Source organism: Lynx rufus, unplaced genomic scaffold (genome assembly GCF_022079265.1).
Source record: "Lynx rufus isolate CCGP_SWC_20201006 ecotype Redwood Valley unplaced genomic scaffold, mLynRuf1.p SCAF_6, whole genome shotgun sequence".
NCBI lineage: Eukaryota > Metazoa > Chordata > Mammalia > Carnivora > Felidae > Lynx > Lynx rufus.
This window is the reverse complement of record NW_025814878.1, coordinates 110,995,631-111,017,464: the sequence shown is the minus strand read 5'-3', so window position 1 is coordinate 111,017,464 and position 21,834 is coordinate 110,995,631. Positions and strand designations below refer to the sequence as shown.

The 21,834-nt window shown below is 49.6% G+C and overlaps 1 protein-coding gene across 4 annotated transcripts in view; it reads left to right on the top strand.

The window, feature by feature from the left end:
- The first annotated feature begins 267 nt into the window (after positions 1-267).
- Positions 268-21,834, top strand: part of RAB44 (RAB44, member RAS oncogene family) — a 34,900-nt gene continuing 13,333 nt past the window's right edge. For 3 of the 4 annotated variants that reach the window (XM_047102572.1, XM_047102575.1, XM_047102574.1), the window contains exons 1-8: positions 268-374; positions 4,676-4,893; positions 15,071-15,182; positions 16,177-16,345; positions 17,603-17,749; positions 18,425-18,515; positions 18,913-19,008; positions 21,396-21,583. In XM_047102572.1, coding sequence (XP_046958528.1) covers positions 4,687-4,893; positions 15,071-15,182; positions 16,177-16,345; positions 17,603-17,749; positions 18,425-18,515; positions 18,913-19,008; positions 21,396-21,583 — 1,010 coding nt within the window. In that variant the 5' untranslated portion in view covers positions 268-374; positions 4,676-4,686. Of the gene's footprint in view, positions 375-4,600; positions 4,894-15,070; positions 15,183-16,176; positions 16,346-17,602; positions 17,750-18,424; positions 18,516-18,912; positions 19,009-21,395; positions 21,584-21,834 lie in introns of all 4 variants that reach the window. The other variant, XM_047102573.1, reaches the window with a different exon arrangement.

Sequence of the window (21,834 nt, the reverse complement as noted above, 5' to 3'; positions counted from 1 at the left end):
CAACCAGAGACTTGGGTCTGAGTCCTGGCTTTGCCACTGAGAGCTGGGTGACCCTGAACAGCCCACCTTACCCTTCAGAGCCTCTGCTTAGAAGGACCTCCCCTCTAGTTCCAGCGGTCTACAGTTCTAAGCTTCTAGAGAGAGGGGCCTGGGGAGTATCAAGCCAGATTATGAAAGGACAGCCAGTACTCGCTTCTACAGGAAGTCCTGTAGATAACACAGGAGATTGGCTTGCTGGGGAACGGAAAGGACGATTAAGCAAGAGACAAGACTGTTAACAGTTCCAGAGCTCGTGGGCTCCTGGGGGGCAGCGGTTGCCTCGTCACCAGGTCCAGGAGGCCAGCACTGGGTGCCTGACTGGGAGCCTTTAAGAGGTGGGAGCCACTGGAGTTGCAATGCTTCTTTTCTTTTGGAGGGGTGGTGGGGGGGAGAGGGAGCAGTGGTCCCCATCTGGCTCCTATGACGAGGGTGCAGAGATCTGAACCCTCTTTTCTCGAGAATTGGGAACTCTCTGCATGGTCTAATGAGGGCCCTTGAGCAGGGGACTGGAATAGATTGCCTACCTTAGATGGCTGTGTGACCTTGGGCAAGTTACCTGGCTTCTCAGAGCCTTGGTTTCTCTACAAGTCAGTTAGGGGAAGAGAGAGGGGGAGTAGACCAGAGTAAGGCGTTCAGTGGTCTCTCAGACCCACCAACCTGGACATTTGGGTTCTGTGACTATCACTATTATTTTCAGTTATTGAAGTGGGGTGAAGGGCATAACCAGTTCCTTGCCCCTTTGGTGAGAGAATGATGGAATTGGGGAAGCCCTAGGATAGGTGTCGCTTATCCCATTTCTCTTTTTACTTTTTTTTTTTTAATGTTTCTTTATTTTTGAGAGAGAGACGGAGCATGAGCAGGGGAGGGGCAGAGAGAGAGGGAGACACAGAATCGGAAGCAGGCTCCAGGCTCTGAGCTATCAGCACAGAGCCCGATGCGGGGCTTGAACCCATGGACCCTGAGATCATGACCTGAGCCAAAGCCGGACACTTAACCAACTGAACCACTCAGGTGCCTGCCCCCCGCCCCATTTTTCTTATGTGGCTCTCTGCTCCCTGACCCAAAGCTCGTGGTGCCTGCTCCCCTAACCCAGTCCCCCAGTGGGGAGAGCTGGTTCCTATAGATGCCTGGGAGCGAGATCCGTTTGCTCTCAAGTTTGGCTTTCACGTTTGTATGATTGCTTGGGCGAGGAATGTGGGGAAAGGGGGTAGGGCTGAGGGTGTGTGTGCATGTTCCTGGTCGTGAGGGGCTTCTGAGTGTCACGGGTGTGAGGTAGCGATAATGGCGGTGGGGATGTGGCAGAGGATGGAGGGGTGCCCCCGCTGGCTGACTCTGAGGGGTGTTGACCCGAGTGACTCCGAGTGGCCAGGGACCTTCGTCCGCGCCAAAGACCTGCGAGGAATGTCCTGTGAGATCCGTGAGGGAGGGGTCGGCGGTGGCTGAGTGGGAGCTGGCTGAGGAGGGAGTGTGTGTGTGTGTGTGACCCCACTATCTCTGAGGGGTCGTTCCTGGCCGCGAAGGGGGCGCGGGCTGTTTTTAGGGTTGCTACAAGGCCATGAAGGGAGAGTTGGCCATCCGCGACTGATGGTGTTCGTACTTTGAGGCGGTGCTGGTGGTCGGGCACATGCTGTGCTTCTATCCCGGGGCCTCCTGACAGGCAGGGGTTGGTGCCTCGGAAAGGCCCTCCGGGGAAAGGACTGAGTGCTGGGGGCTGTGGCCAAGTGGCAGCCGGTGAGGTGTCCAGAAGGTGCTGCCTTCTTACCAAATGCCAGGGAACTGTTGGAAATGGGCTGCGGTGACGCAGTTCGACCAGGAACTCCCAGAAAGGGATGTCGAGAGCATCCCATATCCTGGGATATGGCCACAGGGAATTTGTTTTAGGATTCTCGTTTCCTTTACTTGCGGGAGCCTGACAGACTCAGTGATGTGGCACCCGTATCGTTATAAACTCTTCCCCCAGGGCTTTGGTTCTAGAAGCTTCCCCACTGAGAGTCTTATCTTGCTGCCTCCTGTGTGTTATCTCCATCAACAGAAGTCCACGTGCAGCTTGAGTTTCCAAGTCTCACACCTACAGGCAAAGCCTGCCCACTCGGCCCTGCTCCAAAGCCCTTGTCTCACGCATGTGCGTCAGGCACCCGTGGTCCCCAGGGGGCCCTTCGGCCCACCAAGGAGGGACCTTTCTAGGAAGTGGCCTTGGGGGAAGCCCATCCCACACAAACCAGCACAGTAGATCCTGTGCCAGTTCCACTACTGGCGTCACGGCTTGGGCAGGTCTCTTGCTTCTCGGAGCGCCCCTCCCTCAGTTTCCTCACATGTCAAGTGGGAATAAATCGTATCTGCACGGTACTCGGCTTTTATGAGGCTCAAATGGAATTCTGCCCCCATCTGCATCATCACCACTATTGTCAATGCTGCCTTCACCCAGCAGTCACTGTGTGCTGGGCACAGCTGTGAGTGCTTCATTGTGGGCTATGTAGTCAACAAGTATTTGCTGAGCGCCAGCTGTATGCAAGGCACTGTTTGAGGCCCTGGGTAATTAGGTTACAGCAGTAAAGCCAAAGAGCATACTTTCAACTCATGGGAGGCTTGCATTTCAGTAAGAGGAGATGGAGAATTTACAGAGTAAGTGAATAAAAGACTATTCTGAGAAGGTGACAAGTGCTAAGAGAAAAAAAAGCCAGAAAGGGAGGGGGGCTGTGCCAGGGAATGGGAGGTGGTGTTTCAACTTGCATTATCATATCTAATCCTCAGTGCAACCCTGTGGGGTAGACAGCAGTCCCTTGTTCCAATAAGGAAACAGACACGGCGGGGTTGGGGGGGCGGGGGAAGAAGGAAACAGACATGGGAATGTTAAGCGATTTGCCCTAGGTCACACTGCTAGCAAGCGGCAGGACTGGGAGATGCAGAGGTCTGTCTGACTCCAAAGCACTGTGACTGGAAGTCACTTCCTCTCTTGGGCCTCCTTTTCCATGTCTATGATTCAAAAGGGTGGGATGGACTGCCAGGAGGAGGGGCACCTCTTCCTAATTCACCGAATGGAACACTGCATCGTGGCAAGACTGCTACCTTGCACCAGCATTCAGTCGGTGCTCAGTAAATGCTTGTCACTCAAGCGTATGCTGGATCTTGGGAAGGGTCTGGGCAGAAGGAAGTCTTCTTGGCAGAGAAGACTGCTAACTGTCCTGTGGGGTGGGGAGCCCTGACTTGTAGCATTTGCTGGTTCACATGGCTTAAGTACTCCCCCGGTGGCTGAGCCCAAGCCACTGTGCTAGAAAGAGACGTGCACAATTGGCTTTTGCAAGGGCCTCAGATCTGACTCTGCGATTTTCATCTATGATCTTAAAACTGCATCTGAAACAGATTTGGAAGGCAGCGAGAGAGGCAAAGATAGTAAGCTGGAGAGAAACAGATGGAGACACAAAACACACAGGAAGAAAGAGAAAGACTGGGGTGGGTGGGTGGAGAGAGATTGAGGCACAGACTCTACTTCCTTTAAAGTCTGGGGGGGCTCCACAGCCTGGGGAATTGCTTCATTCAAGTCCTATGCAACCCGTGCGAGGGAACACGCCAAAAGGGAGGCTGGACCAGTGGCTCCGGACCCCTGGAATAAGCCCCCCATCCCTGAAACAGAGTCCCCTGACCCCTCCACTCAGCCTGTCTGTGACCTTTTACCCCAGCAGAGAAAGCCCAGAGGGGCCTTCTTGTTCCTGCTGTTCAGTTCCTTTGCACATTGCTGTTCACAGCTTCTAAATCCCACCTGCCTCCTTTAGAGCTTGGCCCAAGTCCCATGCCCGGCAGAAAGCAGCGTGCCTCTGCACATCAAGCTCCTCCCACCCCACACAGTTTCATGTGCCCCAGAGTTATTCCCCGCCCAGGGCAGGCTCAGACTACACCCCTTTCAGACTCCAGCCTCCCTCTCTTCTGTCCTTGGGGTCTCACCTAGACAAAATCCTCATCCACTGACTGACCTCAGACCTTCAGCGACAGTGGGGAGGTCCCCAATTAATGAATTGGACAACGCTTTTATTTTTTTTATGTTTATTTTTGACAGAGAGAGAGAGCACATGAGCGAGCAGGGGAGGGGCAGACAGAGAGGGAGACACAGAATCTGAAGCAGGCTCCAGGCTCTGAGCTGTCAGCACAGAGCCTGACGCGGGGCTCGAACTCACGGACTGTGAGATCATGACCTGAGCCGAAGTCGGTTGCTTAACCGACTGAGCCACCCAGGCGTCCCTCTTTGTTTTTAAAAGTAGGCTTCATGCCTAGCAAGGAACCCAATGTGGGACTTGAACCCATGACTCAGACCAAGACCTGAGCTGAGATCAAGAGTCAGACTTCCAACTGACTGAGCCACCAGGTGCCTTAGAGAAGACTTTCCAGGAGCAAACATCTGAAAGAGATGAGGGCACATAGATAGCTTGGGGGAAGAACATTCCAGGCAGAAGGAACAGAAAGGGCAAAGGCCTCATGCTGGAGGCCACGAGGTTGGGGATGGGGCATGAAGTTGGGGAGGCCAGCTGGGGTCCAATCAGCTTCATCAGCCATGGTGTCTTTTCTCCAGGAGCCACCAGAGGGTTTTCAGCAGAGTGACTGTGTTCGGCAGCCCGGTACCACCTCACCATTCTTCTGTCCCCAGGCCGAAGCAGTATGGAGAGCGAACAGAGAGTTTCCCGCAAAGGCCGCAAGCTGGGCTCCAGCCGCCGGCGGCAGATGAGAGAAGCAGCCGATAGCCTGGATGCTGCTGCGGCCCCAGAGCCAGAGTCCTGGTCCTCCCAGGCAGCTGCCGAATTGCAAGCCTTCTTCCAGGACTGTGGTGCCAAGGAGAGAGGCTTTGTCACCCGCGAGGACCTGGCGGTGAGTCCAAGTCCCTAGCTCATCCCCTGAATCCCCTTTCTTTCTTTCCTTTTAAAGAATGTTTATTTATTTCTGAGGTGGGGGGCGGTGGAGAGGATCCAAAAAGGGCTCCTCACTGACAGCACAGAGCCTGATGCAGGGCTTGAACCCATGAACCACAATATCATGACCCAAGCCGAAGTCAGACGCTTAACTGACTAAGCCACCCAGGTGCCCCCTGAATCCCTTTTCTGTAGCCGTCTGAGACTTTCCATCCCAGGAAGACAGGGCATGCCTGTTCTTTGTCCTTTCTCTCATCCAAAATTTGCTTTCAAAGAGGAACTCTCGTGCACTGTTGGTGGGAATGTAAATTGGTGCAGCCACTGTGGCAAACAGGATGGGGGTTCCTCAAGTATTTTGAAATAGAAAAACCCCTACAATCCAGTAATTCAACCACTGGGTATTTGCCCAAAGAAAACAGAAACACCAGTTCAGAAAGATATATGCACCCCTGTGTTCATTGCTGCATTATTAGCCAAGATATAGAAGCAACCTAAGTGTCCATTGACAGATGAATGGATAAGGAAGATGTGGCATATACATATAAAGGAATATTACTCAGTCATACAAAATGATCTTCTCATTTGTGACCACATGGATGGACCTAGAAGGTTTTGTAGTAAGTGAAATAAGTCAGAGAAGGACAAATAGTCTATGATTTCACTTGTATGTAGAATTAAAATCAAAAGAAATGAACAAACAACCAAAAAGCAGAAATAGCCTCATAAATAGAGCAAACTGGTTGCCAGAGGGGAGGTGAGTAGAAGACCGGCGAGGGGCACCTGGGTGGCTCAGTTGGTTAAGTGTCCGACTTTGGCTCAGGTCATGATCTCACGGTTTGTGGGTTCCAGACCTGTGTCGGGCTCTGCGCTGACAGCTCGGAGCCTGGAGCCTGCTTCAGATTCTGTGCCTCCCTCTCTCTCTGCCCCTCCCCAGCTGGCACTGTCTGTCTCTCTGTCTCCCCAAAATAAACAAACATTGAGAAAAAAAAGGACAGACTGATGGGAAGTGGGGAACAGAGGCTTCCAGTTATGGAGGCCATGGGGATGAAAGGTACGGCATTGGGAATACAGTTAAGAGTATCATAGGCACATCTAGGTGGCTCAGTTGGTTGAGCGTCCAACTCTTGCTTTCAGCTCAGGTTCTGATGATCTCCCAGTTTGTGGGTTCGAGCCCTACATCGGGCTCTGCACTCTGGGATTCTCTCTCTCCTTCTCTTTCTCTGCCTTCTCCCCAGCTCATGCCCTCTCTCTCTCTCTCTCTCTGTCTCAAAAAAAAAAAAAAGGTATTGTAGTAGTGTTGAATGGTGGTGTCTACACTTCTGGTGAGCACAATATACATGTAGACTTGTCAAATCACTATGTTGTGTACCTGAAAGTAATATAACATTGTGTGTCAATGATGCTTCCCTTAAAAATTAATTAATTAATTAAAATATAAAGACCAGTGGGCAAAAAGCACAATGTACATATCAGGTATTTATGTTTGTATGCAAAGAAATGTTCTCCATTTTGTTGGTTTCATTTGAGCTGGTTGCCTGCAAAACACATTTGTTACACGATAACATTAATGTTTTTGTGTCTGGCACAAATAATTACCTTTTTTTTTTTTTTTTTAGATTCAAATTAGTTAACATACAGTGTAGTATTGGTTTCAGGAGTAGAATTTAGCAATTCATCACTTACACAACACCCAGTGCTCATCCCAACAAGTGCCGTCCTTAAGGCCCATCACCCATGTAGCCCATTCCCCCACCCAACACCCCTCCAGCAACCCTCAGTTCCTTCTCTGTATTTAAGAGAATCTCTCTCTTTTTTTAATGTTAATTTATTTTTGAGAGAGAGAGACAGAGTGTGAGCAGGGGAGGGGTAGAGAGAGAGGGAGACACAGAATCCAAAGCAGGCGCCAGGCTCTGAACTGTCAGCACAGAGCCTGACTTGGGGCTCGAACTCATGGACTGCAAGATCATGACCCGAGCCGAAGTTGGACGCCTAACCGACTGAGCCACCCAGGCGCCCCTGTATTTAAGAGTCTTTTATGGTTTGCCTCCCAAAATGTTCTCTGGGTTAATTGACAAATACACATGTTTTCTGAGGCAAGTAAATAAATAAATAAAAATTGCTCTCAGAAAAAGTGAGGAATTTGTTTATATTAATGTGTAACTAAATGACTGACAAGACGCTATGTGTGCCACTCTTCCAGAAACATTTGCATTTTAACAAAGGAAAGGACTTCAAGCCAAAGAAGGAACTTGCAAGTGATAGAATTTCGGGCCCATTGAGCAGGGAAGTTTATCCTGGGGAGCAGTCAGAGTCCTGGAAGTCAAACCATGTCGATGACTGTAAACATCAATGAAACATAAGATCGGCCATGGTTGTGTGTTCGAATAACGAGTCTGAGGCTCTGGCCTAGACCAACATTGACCAATTCTTCTTTGGTTTTTCCTCATTCTCTGCAAAGGGGCTCATGTGGGTTGCTGGAGTCACACTGGGCCTGCCCGTCTCCTCCGGACACTGTTCCATGCTCCAGACTCTGTCCTTCCCCCATCAAAACTGACCTTTCTTGTGTTCTAGCCTCAGGGCCACAAGGTACAAATGGCTGACGTTAAAATATAATTTTCAGGGGTGCCTGGGTGGCGCAGTCGGTTAAGCGTCCGACTTCAGCCAGGTCACGATCTCGCGGTCCGTGAGTTCGAGCCCCGCGTCGGGCTCTGGGCTGATGGCTCAGAGCCTGGAGCCTGTTTCCAATTCTGTGTCTCCCTCTCTCTCTGCCCCTCCCCCGTTCATGCTCTGTCTCTCTCTGTCCCAAAAAATAAATAAATAAACGTTGAAAAAAAAATTAAAAAAAAATATATATATAATTTTCAGGGGAGCCTGGCTGGTTCAGTCGGTAGAGCATGTGATTCTTGATCTCGAGGGTTGTGAGTTCAAGCCCCACGTTGGGTGCAGAGATGACTTATTAATTAGTTAATTAATTAATAAGACTTTTTCAGGGGAGCCTCTGCCAACTCCCTAGAATAATTGAGTTAAAAAAATATATATATATAATTTATACATAAATTATATATACACACATATATAATTTATACATAAATTATATATACACACATATATAATTTATACACAAATTATATATACGCATATATATAATTTATACACAAATTATATATATGCATATATATAATTTATACATAAATTATATATATACATATATATATAATTTATATATATACGTTTATACATAAATTATATATATACCTATATATAATTTATACATAAATTATATATATGTATATATATAATTTATACATAAATTATAATCTATACATAAATTATATATATATACGTATATATAATTTTCAAAAAGATAAAAAATAGACTTTCAAGTAAATATAAAATCAACACTTATCAAAATTCTTATCTAATGAATTATTATTGTTGATTAATGAAGGAGCCAGGAAGATGTTACGACTGGCTCAAAAAGTATGTAAGAAGCTAGGATACAGTATTTAAAGGCAATCTGACAGGACAGTGTTAGGATAAGATTGCTGAGTTCAATTTTTAACATGGCTGATGCCCCACAGGCTGTAAATCTTTGGGGTTACCTGTTCTACTAGACAAAAATTATTTTCATCTCTCCTGGGCAAAACTCCTCAAGTTAACCAGTAACTTCAGCACGTCTGGGACTTTTAATTAAAGATAAACAATGAGATGGACTGAGTGCATTCCTCTAGTCTAGACAATGCTTGAAGCGACATGCTCTCTACCTTTCGGCCCTGTTTCCAAGTTTCCAAGTATTCAGGTGATTTTCTGTGTTGGGATAAATACTCTCCCAAGCTTATTCTCGATATAAAAAAGCCAGTTCTCATTAGGTTTCCATAAGTGAAACATGTGCATCCTTGAGTTTGCTCTGCAAATCCAGACTTCGAAGGCATTAAGCCATTTTAGCTTCTGTCTAAACATTTTCATGCAGAACCTTAGATTTAAACCTTCTGTTATTTGCTCTTCTATGTAGAGTGAATGTTTGTCCCAGTTTGCCTGGGACTGGAGGGGTACCCGGGATGAGAGACTTCCAGTGTTAACACTGGGAAAGTCTGGGGCAGACTGGGTCAAGCTGGCCACCCTATTTTCTATCCTCAGGCCAGGAAACTAAACCCAAGACTCTCTCTCCACCACCTTTTACCTGCAGCCCCTATAAATGCAAAGGGTTTCCTTTCTCCTTGGGGTTCCCAATTTTACTAAGGTCCCTCTCCTGCCCGAAAGTGGTTTTCTTTATCAACTGGCTCCAGGCCAGGTTTCTGGAAGGGTTTTGCAGACATTGGTTCCATGGCTGTTCTTTACAATGGACTCGTCATGTCTGATTAAGTGAGAATCATTCTCCTACATGACTCATCAGTTACACAATTGATTCATCCAGCTATATTCCAACAGAAAGGAGGACAGATTCTTATTGAACCCTTGTAAATAACTATGTTAACATGGAAACTAAGGAGGTTCAGTAAAATTGTTGGTTTCTGATACAGGAGGGGGTCAGTCAGTGAGATTCAGACAGCATTTAAAATGTTTAACTTCAGGGGAGCCTGGGTGGCTCAGTCAGTTAAGCATCCAACTTTGGCTCAGGTCATGGTCTCATGGTCCGTGAGTTCCAGCCCCACGTTGGGCTCTGTGCTGACAGCTTAAAGCCTGGAGCCTGCTTTGGATTCTGTGTGTATGTCTCTCTCTCTGCCCCTCCCCTGCTTACACTCCGTTTCTCTCTGTCTCAAAAATAAACAAACATTAAAATGTCTAACTTCAGTTGAACAATTCACTCCGTTCTATGTAATTAATTCTTGTCCTGCTGGATCTTGGGTGAGCTGGCTGCTTCTGGACTCAAGTGTCCTAGAAATTGTCAGTCCACCAGTTCAGTCTGAGGGTCGGCTAATGTCAGCTCAGAATCCTTGTACCCAAGTGAAACAACAGAAACAGAGGTATCAGAAGCATAGAACCTGGTGCAGTTCTTTCCCACAAGTCTTTGGGTCAGTCCTTTGTGGCCTGCAGATTTTACTGGAGACTTCAGGACAAAATAGGAAAGCAGAAACTTATTTGGTAATGAGACTGAAAAGCTGTAATTATTTATTACAGTAACTAATATTATCAGAGTAGAAGAGAGTAAAGTTCTTTGTTGGGATACTGCACATAATGATTTCATAAGGGTTTGATCAGTGCTCCCCCTGAAAATAAGCACTTGCAAAGGCATTGAGAAATCTCCAGGGCCTTCCCATAAAGCATGAAATTTCTGAAATAGTGTATTAATGACATTTTACCTACATAAAGCTTGAACATCTCTTCTAATTTGGTAGTTCTTCTGATGATGCTCTTTTTTTAACCCAAACCATAAATAAATAAGTAAATAAATAAATAAATAAATATTGTTTTTAAATTTAACCTTCACCCTCCTAACCCAAGCCATATTTGATGTCAGATTTTGTTACAGTTTATACCCTCAGTTTTGATTTTCATCTACATGCAACAAATATTGCAAGATTTCTTTTTTTTTTAATTTTTAAAAATATTTATCTATTTTCGAGAGAGAGAGACAGAGCGCAAGGGGAAGAGGCAGATAGAGAGGGAGACACAGACTCCGAAGCAGGCTTCAGGGTCTGAGCTGTCAGCACAGAGCCCGATGTGGGGCTCGAACCCATGAACTGTGAGATCATGACCCAAGTCAAAGTTGGACGTTTAACTGACTGAGCCACCTAGGCGCCCTGAAACTCTGCCCCAATTAAACACTAATTCCCATTCTCCTTTCTCCCCATCCTCTAGAAGCCCCCATTCTACTTTCTGTCTCCATGAATTGGACCACTCTGGGTCCCTTGTATAACTGGAAAAATACAATATTTGTCTTTTTGTGACTGGCTTCTTTCACTTAGCATGATGTCTTTAACGTTCATTCATGTTATATATAGCATGTGTCACAATTTCCTTCCTTTTTAAGGCTGAGTAATATTCCACTGTATGTATAGACCACATTTTGTCTTTCTTCTGTTCATCCCTCAATGGACACGTGTGTTGTTTCCATCTTTGGGCTATTGTGAATAGTGCTACTGTGAACTTGGGTGTACAAATATCTACTTGAATCTCTGCTTTGCCTTGCACAACTATTTAAAGTGGCAGGAATGAATTGACTCATTAACATGACTCAAAGGTCTAGCTGCTCTCTTGCACATAAAAATAAGAAGTAAAAGGATATAAACTTAAAATCATGCTTAGCAATGTTTTAGCTTTTCTTTTTCTTTCTCTCTTTTTTTTTTTTTTTTGAGAGAAAAAGAAAGAGGGGGGGGGGGAGAGGGGCAAGAGGGAGAGGGGAGAGAATCTTAAACAGGCTGCACGCCCAGCACAGAGCCCAACATAGGGCTCAGTCCCATGACGGTGGCATCAGGACCTGAGCCAAAATCAAAAGTAAGACATTTAGCCGACTGAGTCACCCAGGTGCCCCAATGTTTCAGTTTTTCTCAGAAACTGTCCAGGTAGCCAAAAATTCCTTCTTTTCTTTTCTTTTCTTTTCTTTTCTTTTCTTTTCTTTAAGTTTATTTACTTACTTTGAGAGAGAAAGAGATGGGGGAGGGGCAGAGAGAGAGGAAGAAAGAGAGAGAATCCCAAGCAATCTCTGCATTGTCAGTGCAGAGCCCAAAGCAGTGCTTGAAATAATGAACCGAGCCCAAACTCACCATCTGTGAGATCGTGACATGAGCTGAAATCAAGAGTTGGATGCTTAACAGACTGAGCCACTCAGGCACGCCCTAAAATTCTTTATTAATTAATATTAATTCATGTTTTTAAAGTTACCTAAGGATCTTGGAATTGTGTAATGAATCAATTTAAGTTGAACCCAAATTTACATTTTTATAATCTTAAACATTATGTGAGGATTATGTTGGATTTTTTTTTTAATTTTTTTTTCAACGTTTATTTATTTTTGGGACAGAGAGAGACAGAGCATGAACGGGGGAGGGGCAGAGAGAGAGGGAGACACAGAATCGGAAACAGGCTGCAGGCTCTGAGCCATCAGCCCAGAGCCTGACGCGGGGCTCGAACCCACGGACCGCGAGATCGTGACCTGGCTGAAGTCGGACGCTTAACCAACTGTGCCACCCAGGCGCCCCTATGTTGGATTATTTGATTAGTGAGACAAAATCAGAAGTGTGGAAAATTCAGATTAACTAGTTTCTTCACAAAAAAGAAATCCAGGGGCGTCTGGGTGGCTCATTTGGTTAAGCGGCCGACTTCGGCTCAGGTCATGATCTCGCAGTCCGTGAGTTTGAGCCCCGCGTCAGGCTCTGTACTGACAGCTCAGAGCCTGGAGCCTGTTTCAGATTCTGTGTCTCCCTCTCTCTGACCCTCCCCCATTCATGCTCTGTCTCTCTCTGTCTCAAAAATAAATAAACGTTAAAAAAATAAATAAATAAAAAAACAAAAACAAAAAAAGAAATCCAGATCTTATAAAAAGTAGAAAGTATAATTGTACGATACTTAATATAAAGCAGAGAAAACACAGATATTATTTATATTTTATAAGCAAAATTATTAAACCAATTTAATTTAGCCAAAGATCCACATTAATTACATTAACTTGGTTCCTTAAAAGCTTTCTGAGCTAGCAATTTCTTTTAAGACGGATTTATTTTTTTAAAAAATTTTTTTTTCAACATTTATTTATTTTTGGGACAGAGAGAGACAGAGCATGAACGGGGGAGGGGCAGAGAGAGAGGGAGACACAGAATCGGAAACAGACTCCAGGCTCCGAGCCATCAGCCCAGAGCCTGACGCGGGGCTCGAACTCCCGGACCGTGAGATCGTGACCTGGCTGAAGTCGGACGCTTAACCGACTGCGCCACCCAGGCGCCCCTAAGACGGATTTAAAAAAAAAAATCTAGCACAGGGGCACCTGACTAGCTCAGTTGGTTAAGCATCCGACTTTGACTCAGGTCATAATCTCAGGTTGGTGATTTCAAGCCCCGTGTCGGGCTCTGTGCTGACAGCTCAGAGCCTGGAACCTGCTTCCGATTCTGTGTCTCCCTCTCTTTCTGCCCCTCCCCCACTCATGCTCTGTCTCTCTCTCAAAAATAAACATTAAAAAAAATTTTTTTTTTAATCTAGCACATTTAAAGCATTAGAAGCTCAGTTTCTTTATTTTCTGTGATTTGGGGGGAAATTAGATTTATATAAACACTTATTTGTCTCTATAAACCAATCAACACAGAACCCCTGTAAGAGACATAGTACTCTAAGTCATTAATACCCTCCAGATGCAGAAAAATATTTCATACTCACAGAAGAGTTAAAGGTATTTCTGAATTACAGACATGTAGACACATAGATACACAGACACAGTGGCTTCATATCCACAACTCACAGGCCACAGGTCAAAAGTAAACACAGGCACATGAAACTCACCTGTCCAGATCTCAAAGAGTTGTTCTCCTTCCCAGTGGGTACAAAATGCTTCGCCACTTTGGAGCACACGTAGAAAAACCACCATCACCACCACCACCAAAGATCAGCAAATCAGGTTTTCTGTTGCCTCTCAATCAATAGACACTAGACACTAGGTCTGTATCATGCGTCCGACAGACATCAGCAATGGCCGGTCCACAAAATTGAATTCCCCATCATGGCGGCCACCAAAAATGAAAACACAAAATCAGCGAGGAAAAAAAAAAAAAAAGACAACAACAACATAAGAAACAGCAATGGGGCGCCTGGGTGGCTCAGTTGGTTAAACATCTGACTTCGGCTCAGGTCATAATCTCACGGTTCATGGGTTTGAGCCCTGCATCAGGCTCCGTGCTGATGGCTCGGAGCCTGGAGCCTGCTTCAGATTCTGTGTCTCCCTCCCTGTCTGCTCATCCCCCTCTCGTGCTCCCTCTCTCAAAATAAATAAATAAATAAATAAACATTAAAATTTTTTTTAGAAACAGAGTCAGCAAACCTAAAGTTCTGTCACACATGGGATTCCCTCCAAGAGCCAAGAGAGAAAGTGCTTGGGTTCACAGAGACCATGAAAGGCACCTCTCCAGTACCGTAGGTTGCTTGGTTCTGACATCTGAGTTTACTGGGGCATCTCCATGAAACCTCCCAAACTCTTAAAATATAATTTTCAAAAAGATAAAATTATTACCCTTGGGCAAAAATAAAATAAAGCCATCTCAAAGACTCTATTTAGCTCATTAATTAATGAGAGATATTATGAATGGTTGAAAGAGCATTTAAAAAGCTGAATAACAAAGAGGTGTTACAATGAGATGGCTGAGTTCGATTTTTAAAAGCTGGTTAATGTACAACAGGCCATGAATCTTTGAGGTTATCTGTTCCAGCAGATGAAAATTGTTTACATCTCTCCTGGACAAAATCTACAGGTTAATGTGTGACTTCATTTAGTCTGGGACCTCCAGTCTGTGCCGGGGGAGGAAATGAAGTACATTCCTATAGTCTAGAAGATGCTTGGGTGGCCTTTGCCCCTGTGGAATGCTGAAAGAACGTGCCGTCAACCTTTCAGACTTATTTTCAAATTCCAGATAATTCTTTTGGATACTGATAAACACATTCTGGGGAGGATTAGCTACTCTCCTTTATTAGGATCCTAAAGGGTGAGACTCAGAACAGATAAGTTTTGATGTTGGATGGAGAAAGGGAAAAAATGTGGAGAAAGGTCAAGGCCGTGCCGAGGGGGGTGCTGTCTTGGGTGGGGTCCTGGAGCCTCAAGGGTAGGCCATGGGACAGGTTGGGGCTGGGACTCCAAAGTTGGGGAGAGGGGAGATAGGAGTGGCTGAAGGCAAACACCTCTTTTTTTAATTAAAAAAACTTTTTTTAATATTTATTCATTTTTGAGAGAGAGAGAGAGAGAGAGAGCACGCCTGAGTGGGGAGGGGCAGAGAGAGAGGGAGACACAGACTCCGAAGCAGGCTCCAGACTCTGAGCAGTCAGCACAGAGCCCAGTTCGGGGCTCGAACCCACCGACCGTGAGATCATGACCTGAGACGAAGTCGGTTGGATGCTCAACCGACTGAGCCGAACAGACGTCCCCAAACACCTCTTCTTCTTGAGGGTGGCCCAGAGTCTTCCCCAGTGGGAACAGCGCCCAATCTACCTCTTCCTTGCAGGTGGCCAAGTTCAGCTTCCTGAGTGGCGAGGACGAGCTGGAGATGATCTTTGACTGGGTGGATGTGGAGCAGAAGGGACGCCTCTCCCTTGAAGAATTCAGCTCTGGGCTCAGTATGTCTGTCCTGGGAGGGCCTCTGGGGACTTGCTACACAGCCAGGAGTCCCATGCAGTGTGCCCAGTACGGGGAGGCTGGCCCGACAGGAAAGGCAATAGAGGACCTCACCACACACTTGAGAGCAATTCAGGGCGTGGATGACAATATGGATTATTCTGGAGATGAGGATACTAAGCCTGTGTGGGCAGGCAGCTGGTTTAAGACAGAGCTCCGTCTTAAAACTCTAACCCAGGAGGCCTGTTCACTTCTTTTACCACCAGCGAGAGCAGTTCATTGGCTGGGGGCTCCCCTTAGCACCACCCCCCTCCTCCAGGGAGGCCTCCAGGCTTACTTTCTGATGCCTCACTTGTGTTCTCCCCCAAAAAAGGCTTCCCTTGAGCAAGAAGTTAAACACCCCCATTCTTGGGACCACAAGCCTCGTTTCTGCCTGAGGAAAGCTTTGGTTAAGGGAATTTCAGGCCCCAGGGAGCAGCAGAGGGTGATATTTAGTGGTTGAGGACTTCCCTGACCCTTTGTCCCCGTTGGGCAGGGCTACTCCAACACCCGATTCTCAAGACAGTCCCAAAAGGACCTAAAGAGACCAAGGCTGGCAGGGTACATTATTTCCACTGATCTTCTCAATAGGAGTATACCTTCCAGCCCAGGGAATGGAACGTGTGATGTCCTTGCAGAGGCCCTGCAAAGCACAGCTCGGCCTTAAATGTCAGCAAAGCCATCCAGAGTTCTCAGGTCTGCTGAGTCTCCAAAAGTTTGGGGGACAACAGAGAGGGAGGCCAGGAATCTGCATTTACACTTTGTAAAACGGGCGGAGTATAACTTAAGTAGATTCCCAAGGTCGATAGGACGAACGTATGAACATGGCCCTGTATAAATGTGACCAACGCAGATACAGTTATCTCCCCAAGGGCTGAAGCAGGGCAAGATGGGAGATGGGGGGTGGGGGGTGAGCCCAGCCCCACTCTGCTGCCTTTTGTCCCCTCTGTCCCACAGAGAACGTCTTCGGCTCCGGCACCCACGGGGTCCGCAGAAAGAGGCCAGTGCCCTCCGAGAGGGAATCTGCAGCCGTCAGCCTCCCGGTGCTGGAGGAGGCTGACCCTGAGGAGAAGGAGGCGTTCTTCGCATTCATACAGCAGCTGGGGGCAGGCCACTTACTTCCCGAGTAAGGCTGGCGCTGTGTGTGGGGGCGGGCCCTGCCAGTCCGTGGGGGCGAGGACTCACCCGGACTCGGTGTCAAGGTGGGAGGCCACCAGATAGAGCTGGGTGCAAATCCTGGTGTGGCCACTTGTTAGCTGTGTGACTGTGGGCCAGTGGCCTAACCTTTGACCTCTGTTTCCCAGCTGCAGTGAGTTTAAGAGCAGTTGTGGGATTAAATGAAGCCCGTGTGGAGGGTGTCTGCTCTTGAGGAGTCCCTCCCACCACCACTCGCTCCCCCTGTCCTGCCCTATATGACTGCTCCCCAGGATTGGTGGGTTGGGGGTATCAGGCTCCCCAGGGTACTCACATTCTTAAAAACACGACTCACTGAGGGTGTCTTTCTTGACCCACAAAGAGGATCCCCCGATTGGAGTGGTTTCAGGTATGGTGAGGCCCTGGGCTGGACAGGTTTGGAGATGGGGAGGGATTTTCTCCAAACTGTCTCAGCCCCTGGGCTCATGGGGTTCACTCATGCTCAGAGAAGGGGGACCCTGCCTCTCTCACGTCTCCCAGGTCCCACTGGGTCTCTTAGAGCTGGCAAGGGAACCACTGTTGCCCGTTTACCTACCTCAGGGCGCTCTGTGAGGACAGGCGCTCAGAAGGTGGGGCCAGGAGTGGTGGGGCATGCAGCGTGGGACTTAGGGTATAGGCTGGCAGGGCAGGTGTGGTGGGGAGCCATCTGCCCACTTGGCAGCTTGGCCTGGGCTCAGCCCTCCGGCATCTGTCTTCATGACTTAATTAAATCTGTGTGAAAGCAGCATTTGTCGAGTGCCAGCCATGGGCCAGGCTCCAAACTGATGCTTTCACTGGGCAAGTCGCATTCTCCAGCGACCTTACTGGGCAGGTATCAGCCTCCCCATTTTACAAACAAGCCCAGAGAGGGCATGGGAGTTACCAAAGTCACACAGCTACAGAGCGGGACAGGAGAGAAGGCAATGGAAGCCCTGGGCCGTCAGGCCCCCGAGGCCCCCCCCCCCCCCCACGCCATAATTCATCACCAAACCGTGGAGAGATGAAGGGCTGTGGGGGTTCACGAAGGGAGAGGTTCTGGCCAAGGTTCCTGGAGGAGGTGGGAACTTGAATTGTACCTGGTAGGGTGTAAAGAGGTTTACGCGGCCCAGGTGCCCGGGTCTCCTGGAGTGTTGCCATTAAAATGGAGAAGTGGGCCCCCTGCCTCCTGGTCCCACCTCGTATCTAATCTCTGGCTACCCCCCTTCCCCAGGCAGGCAGAGATCTGGCAGCTGTGGGGGAAGCTGCGGCAGGAGGAGCCCCAGCTGGCAGGCAACCTGGAGGGCTTTCTGGCCAGGATGACCAGCCGCCTGCAGGAGGCACAGGCCGACAAAGAGGCTTTGGAGCTGACCCTGCGGAAGTGAGTGGGGCTGGTGCGGAGTACGTGCTCTCTGCCGTTTGGCTGAATGCGAATTGGATTCCCTCGGCTCCAGAAGCATAGAGGCCTGGGTGGGATTCACCACAGGGCCCAGGAGCTGATGGGGGGCAGAGCTGAGCTGGAAGAAGGGATGGCTTGGGGGGCCTGATGAGGAGGACAGAGCTGGGCCTCAGCAGTGATGGGGATGGCAAGTGTGTCTCAGTGCAGGGCCACCGTGGCACCCACCTCCAGGGACATCGGTCTTGTAGATTATGACGCATGTGGCAACCCTGGGTTTGGTGTGGACGTAGCCCTGCCAGGGAGTCTGAGTTTGGGGGTGGGGATGGTGACGCGGGAAGCGGCGATGGAGTGAGGGGGGCAACAGGGACCATGGGGCAGGGCCAGGGGAACCAACATCTTGGTGATGGTTACAGGAGTCAGCATGATGACCGATGTCAAGGGCATAGGGGTCAGGGGCTGTTACTGGCACGACTATTCTCGGGGTGGCAGGGGTGAGTAGGTCAGAGGCTATTACTGGGATGACTGCTCTCAGGGTGGCAGGGGTCAGTGGCTCCTGAGGTGAGCAGTGGGATGGACCCTAAACCCAGGCCCAGTCCACCCCTGCCAGCAGCAGGGTCCCGGGGTGCTGACGTGCCGCCCGCCTCTCACCCCTGCCAGGCGGGACTCTGATCACCATCGAGAGGTGCAACAGCTCTATGAGGAAATGGAGCAGCAGATCCTCCGGGAGAAGCAGCAGCTGCAGGCCGAGGTGGCCTCCCCTGGCAGCCCGCCCCTTCCCCCCTGCCCTGGACTCGCTGCGGGGGCGAGTAGCGGGGCCAGAGACCGGCCAGTGGGGGCAGCGGGGAGGCTGCTGGGAGTAGGTCCTGTCACCGCACCCCCCCCCCCCCCAGCTGGCATTCCCGAGAGAGGGGGTGGGGAGAGCTGTGCCTGAGCCCCCTGCCCATCTCTGCCAGGCCTCGCTCTCCGGGCCTGTCTCCTTGTGGCCACCATCTAGGCCTGCGTCAGGGAAGTTGTCCTGAGATCCCTCCCTGCTGGGGCGTCCTGGACCCAGGCCCCGGGCCTGGATGAGGTGGAGTGTGGGGAGGCCCGGCCCTGCTGGGGCTTAGAGTGTGCAGCGCTGGGGCTGAAACCTGTCTGCTCTGCAGAGCGACTCCCGGGGCCTGGCCTTCAGCTCCCAGATGCAGGAGGTCCTGGAGGCCAAGGAGCGTGAATTTCAGCGGCTGACTGAGGGCCAGAGGGAGGTGAGTGACAGCGCTTCCCTGGGAGCCCGATTTCTGAGCACAGGCTCTGACACCCATCTCCTGAGAATTCATGGGGCTGGCTGGGCTCCCGTATAAGAGCGGCCCCCTTTGCTGAGATGAGGCCAGGCAGTGCCGAGGGACCGCTGGGAAGGTCCAAGTTCAAATCCCTGCCATTGCAATTAAGAGCCATGCAAATCTGAGGCAACAACTTTGCTTGTCTTGGCCTTAGTTTCCCCATCTGTAAAATGGGAATAGCCACATCTACTGCATCTCCCAGGCTAGTTTTGTCAAATGGGGTAATAAATGGGAAAGCACTTTGAAACAGGAAAGCACCGGGCAAACGTGAGAGCTCAACATTGGAGAGGCTTAGTGGCAGGGTGGTATTTGGCTTTTGTCTCCACTGTCCGCTAAGTGACCTTGGGCAGGTTTTTAACCTCTCTGAGCCTTGGTTTCCTCATCGGAGAAATGGAGATCAGAACTCTTACTCTAAAAGGCCGCTGAGGGGCGCCTGGGTGGCTCGGTCGGTTAAGCGTCCAACTTCGGCTCAGGTCATGATCTCGCAGTTCATGGGTTCGAGCCCCGCGTCAGGCTCTGTGCTGACTGCTCAGAGCCTGGAGCCTGTTTCAGATTCTGTGTCTCCCTCTCTCTCTGCCCCTCCCCTGTTCATGTTCTGTCTCTCTCTGTCTCAAAAATAAATAAAAACGTTAAAAAAATTAAAAAATAAATAAAAGGCCACTGGGATGACAACAGATGCCATATCTGAGGGCCTGGCGTGGTGCCTGGCACATAGTAGGTGCTTTACACATCACAGTTGTTACTGTCTCTGAGTCTGACCTAGCTCCTTGCTGCCCTGATGCCCCAGGGCTCATGGCCTGTGGTCACTTCCAGTTGGCATTGTGACTAAGTCTTTGGGTCTGAGGCCCTGCCCTACCATCCCTTCCTTTCTCAACTCCCAGACCACCACCCTTAGTAAACTCGCCAGGACAACCAGCTGTCCTTCAGCAATGGACAAGGTTCCCAGAGCCTTTCCTACCGTTGCCTTGACTGGCCCTGTCACCTGGTCTCACCTTCCCAAGGGGCTGATTTCCAGGTGCCTCCACAACAGCTGCTCCTTGGAAATGGAGGCAGACCCCTTCGGCCAAGGGAGGAGATTGGACTTTCCACATGGGGCCATTTTGTCCCATCCCCTGCCAACGTGAAGGGTCTCCCCCGAGGTCATTCATTCCTTCACCTAATGATTATTTATGGCGCACCTACCAGTGCCTGGTACTGTTCTAGGTTCTGGGGGACATGACAGACACAAACCCCTGCCCATGGAGTTACAGCCTTAGTCAGGAAGATAGATGACCAACAAAATTAGCAGGTAAAATCTATAACATGTGAAATAATGCTAAGGAGAAGAAGAGAAGCAGGGTGGGGGGATAGAAAGGTTTTGACAGGGGAGTCCAGGAAGACCTCACTGAGTTGATGACATTGGAGCGAGGACCTGAAGGAGATGAGGGGTGGGCCGTGTGACATCTGGGGAAGTGCGGTCCAGGCAGAGAGAACAGCGAGGGCAAAGGTCCTGAGGTAGACACGTGCTATGAATGTTCCAGGAGCAGCCAGGAGACCTGTGGCTGGAGCAGACAGAGGGAGGGGAGAGTAGTGAAGGGGGAGGCCCGAGACCCAGTGGGGTGGGAGGGACTCTGCAAGGCCCAGGATGCCCCGGTGCAGGTTTCACCTTCCACTCTGAGTGTTCCAGCTGCGTGCCATCTCCGAGTCATGTGACTTGCTGTTGGCTCGGGAGCTCCCAGCGGACCAGATGGGGTTCGGAGATGAGCAACCATCACAGAGCTTTGAGCAGAGGAGGGTGTGATCCCATTCACGTGGCAGGCCCTTGTGGTGCTGCAGTGTGTGTTCCTTATACAATTCCCTCTCTCCTCCCTACCCCAGCAATTCAAATGTCTCTCCTGGGTGGGAGGTAATGGAGCTTGTTAGGCCAATAAGGGGTTACCCCCCCAATCCTTTGTGTGTGTGTGTGTGTGTGTGTGTGTGTGTTTTTAAGTTCATTTATTTTGAGGGAGAGAGAGAGCGCGCAGGGAAGGGAGCAGAATGAGAGGGAGACAGAGAATCCCAAGCAGGCTCCGCACTGTCAGCACAGAGCCCGATGTGGGGGTCGAACTCAAGAACCCTGAGATTATGAGCTGAGCCAAAATCAAGAGTCGGCCGCTCAACCACCTGAGCCACCCGGGCGCCCCCCTCCAATGTTATGTTGAAGCTCGGTCTCCAGAAGCCTGGGGTCTGTACCCAGAAGCCTGGGGTCTGTGCCCCACGGTGGCCTTTGGAGGCTGTTTGTCGCCCTGGAAGGCAGCTGGGCTTCTCCCCTCCTCATGCCCCGCCTCCTGCAGCTGGAGGCCCAGGTCCAGTTCCTCAGCAGCACACATCAGGAGGCCAACGCGGAGAACCGGCAGCTTCGGGAGGCCGAGCGTGACCTGGCTGGGCGGCTGGAGGAGGCGCAGGAGCAACTGCAGGTGACCAGGGGGCGTCTGAATGCCGCCAGGGGCCACGTGTCCTGGCAGACGGAGGAGGAACCAAGGCAAGTAGCTGCCATCCCTGGGCTGAGGTGGGGACCAGGGGCTTCCTGAGAGAGGTGAGGGAGTTCTCTGAGGCTCTGGTCAGCACCCAGAACACCCCCAGAATCTCCCTCCTTAAGCTTTACAACAACCATGCCAGGTTGACAGTCTCATGCCCGCTTCTCAGACAAGGAAAGTAAGGCACAGAGAGGGGAAAGTCATGTGTCAAGGTCACACAACTGGGATTCACACACACACACACACACACACACAC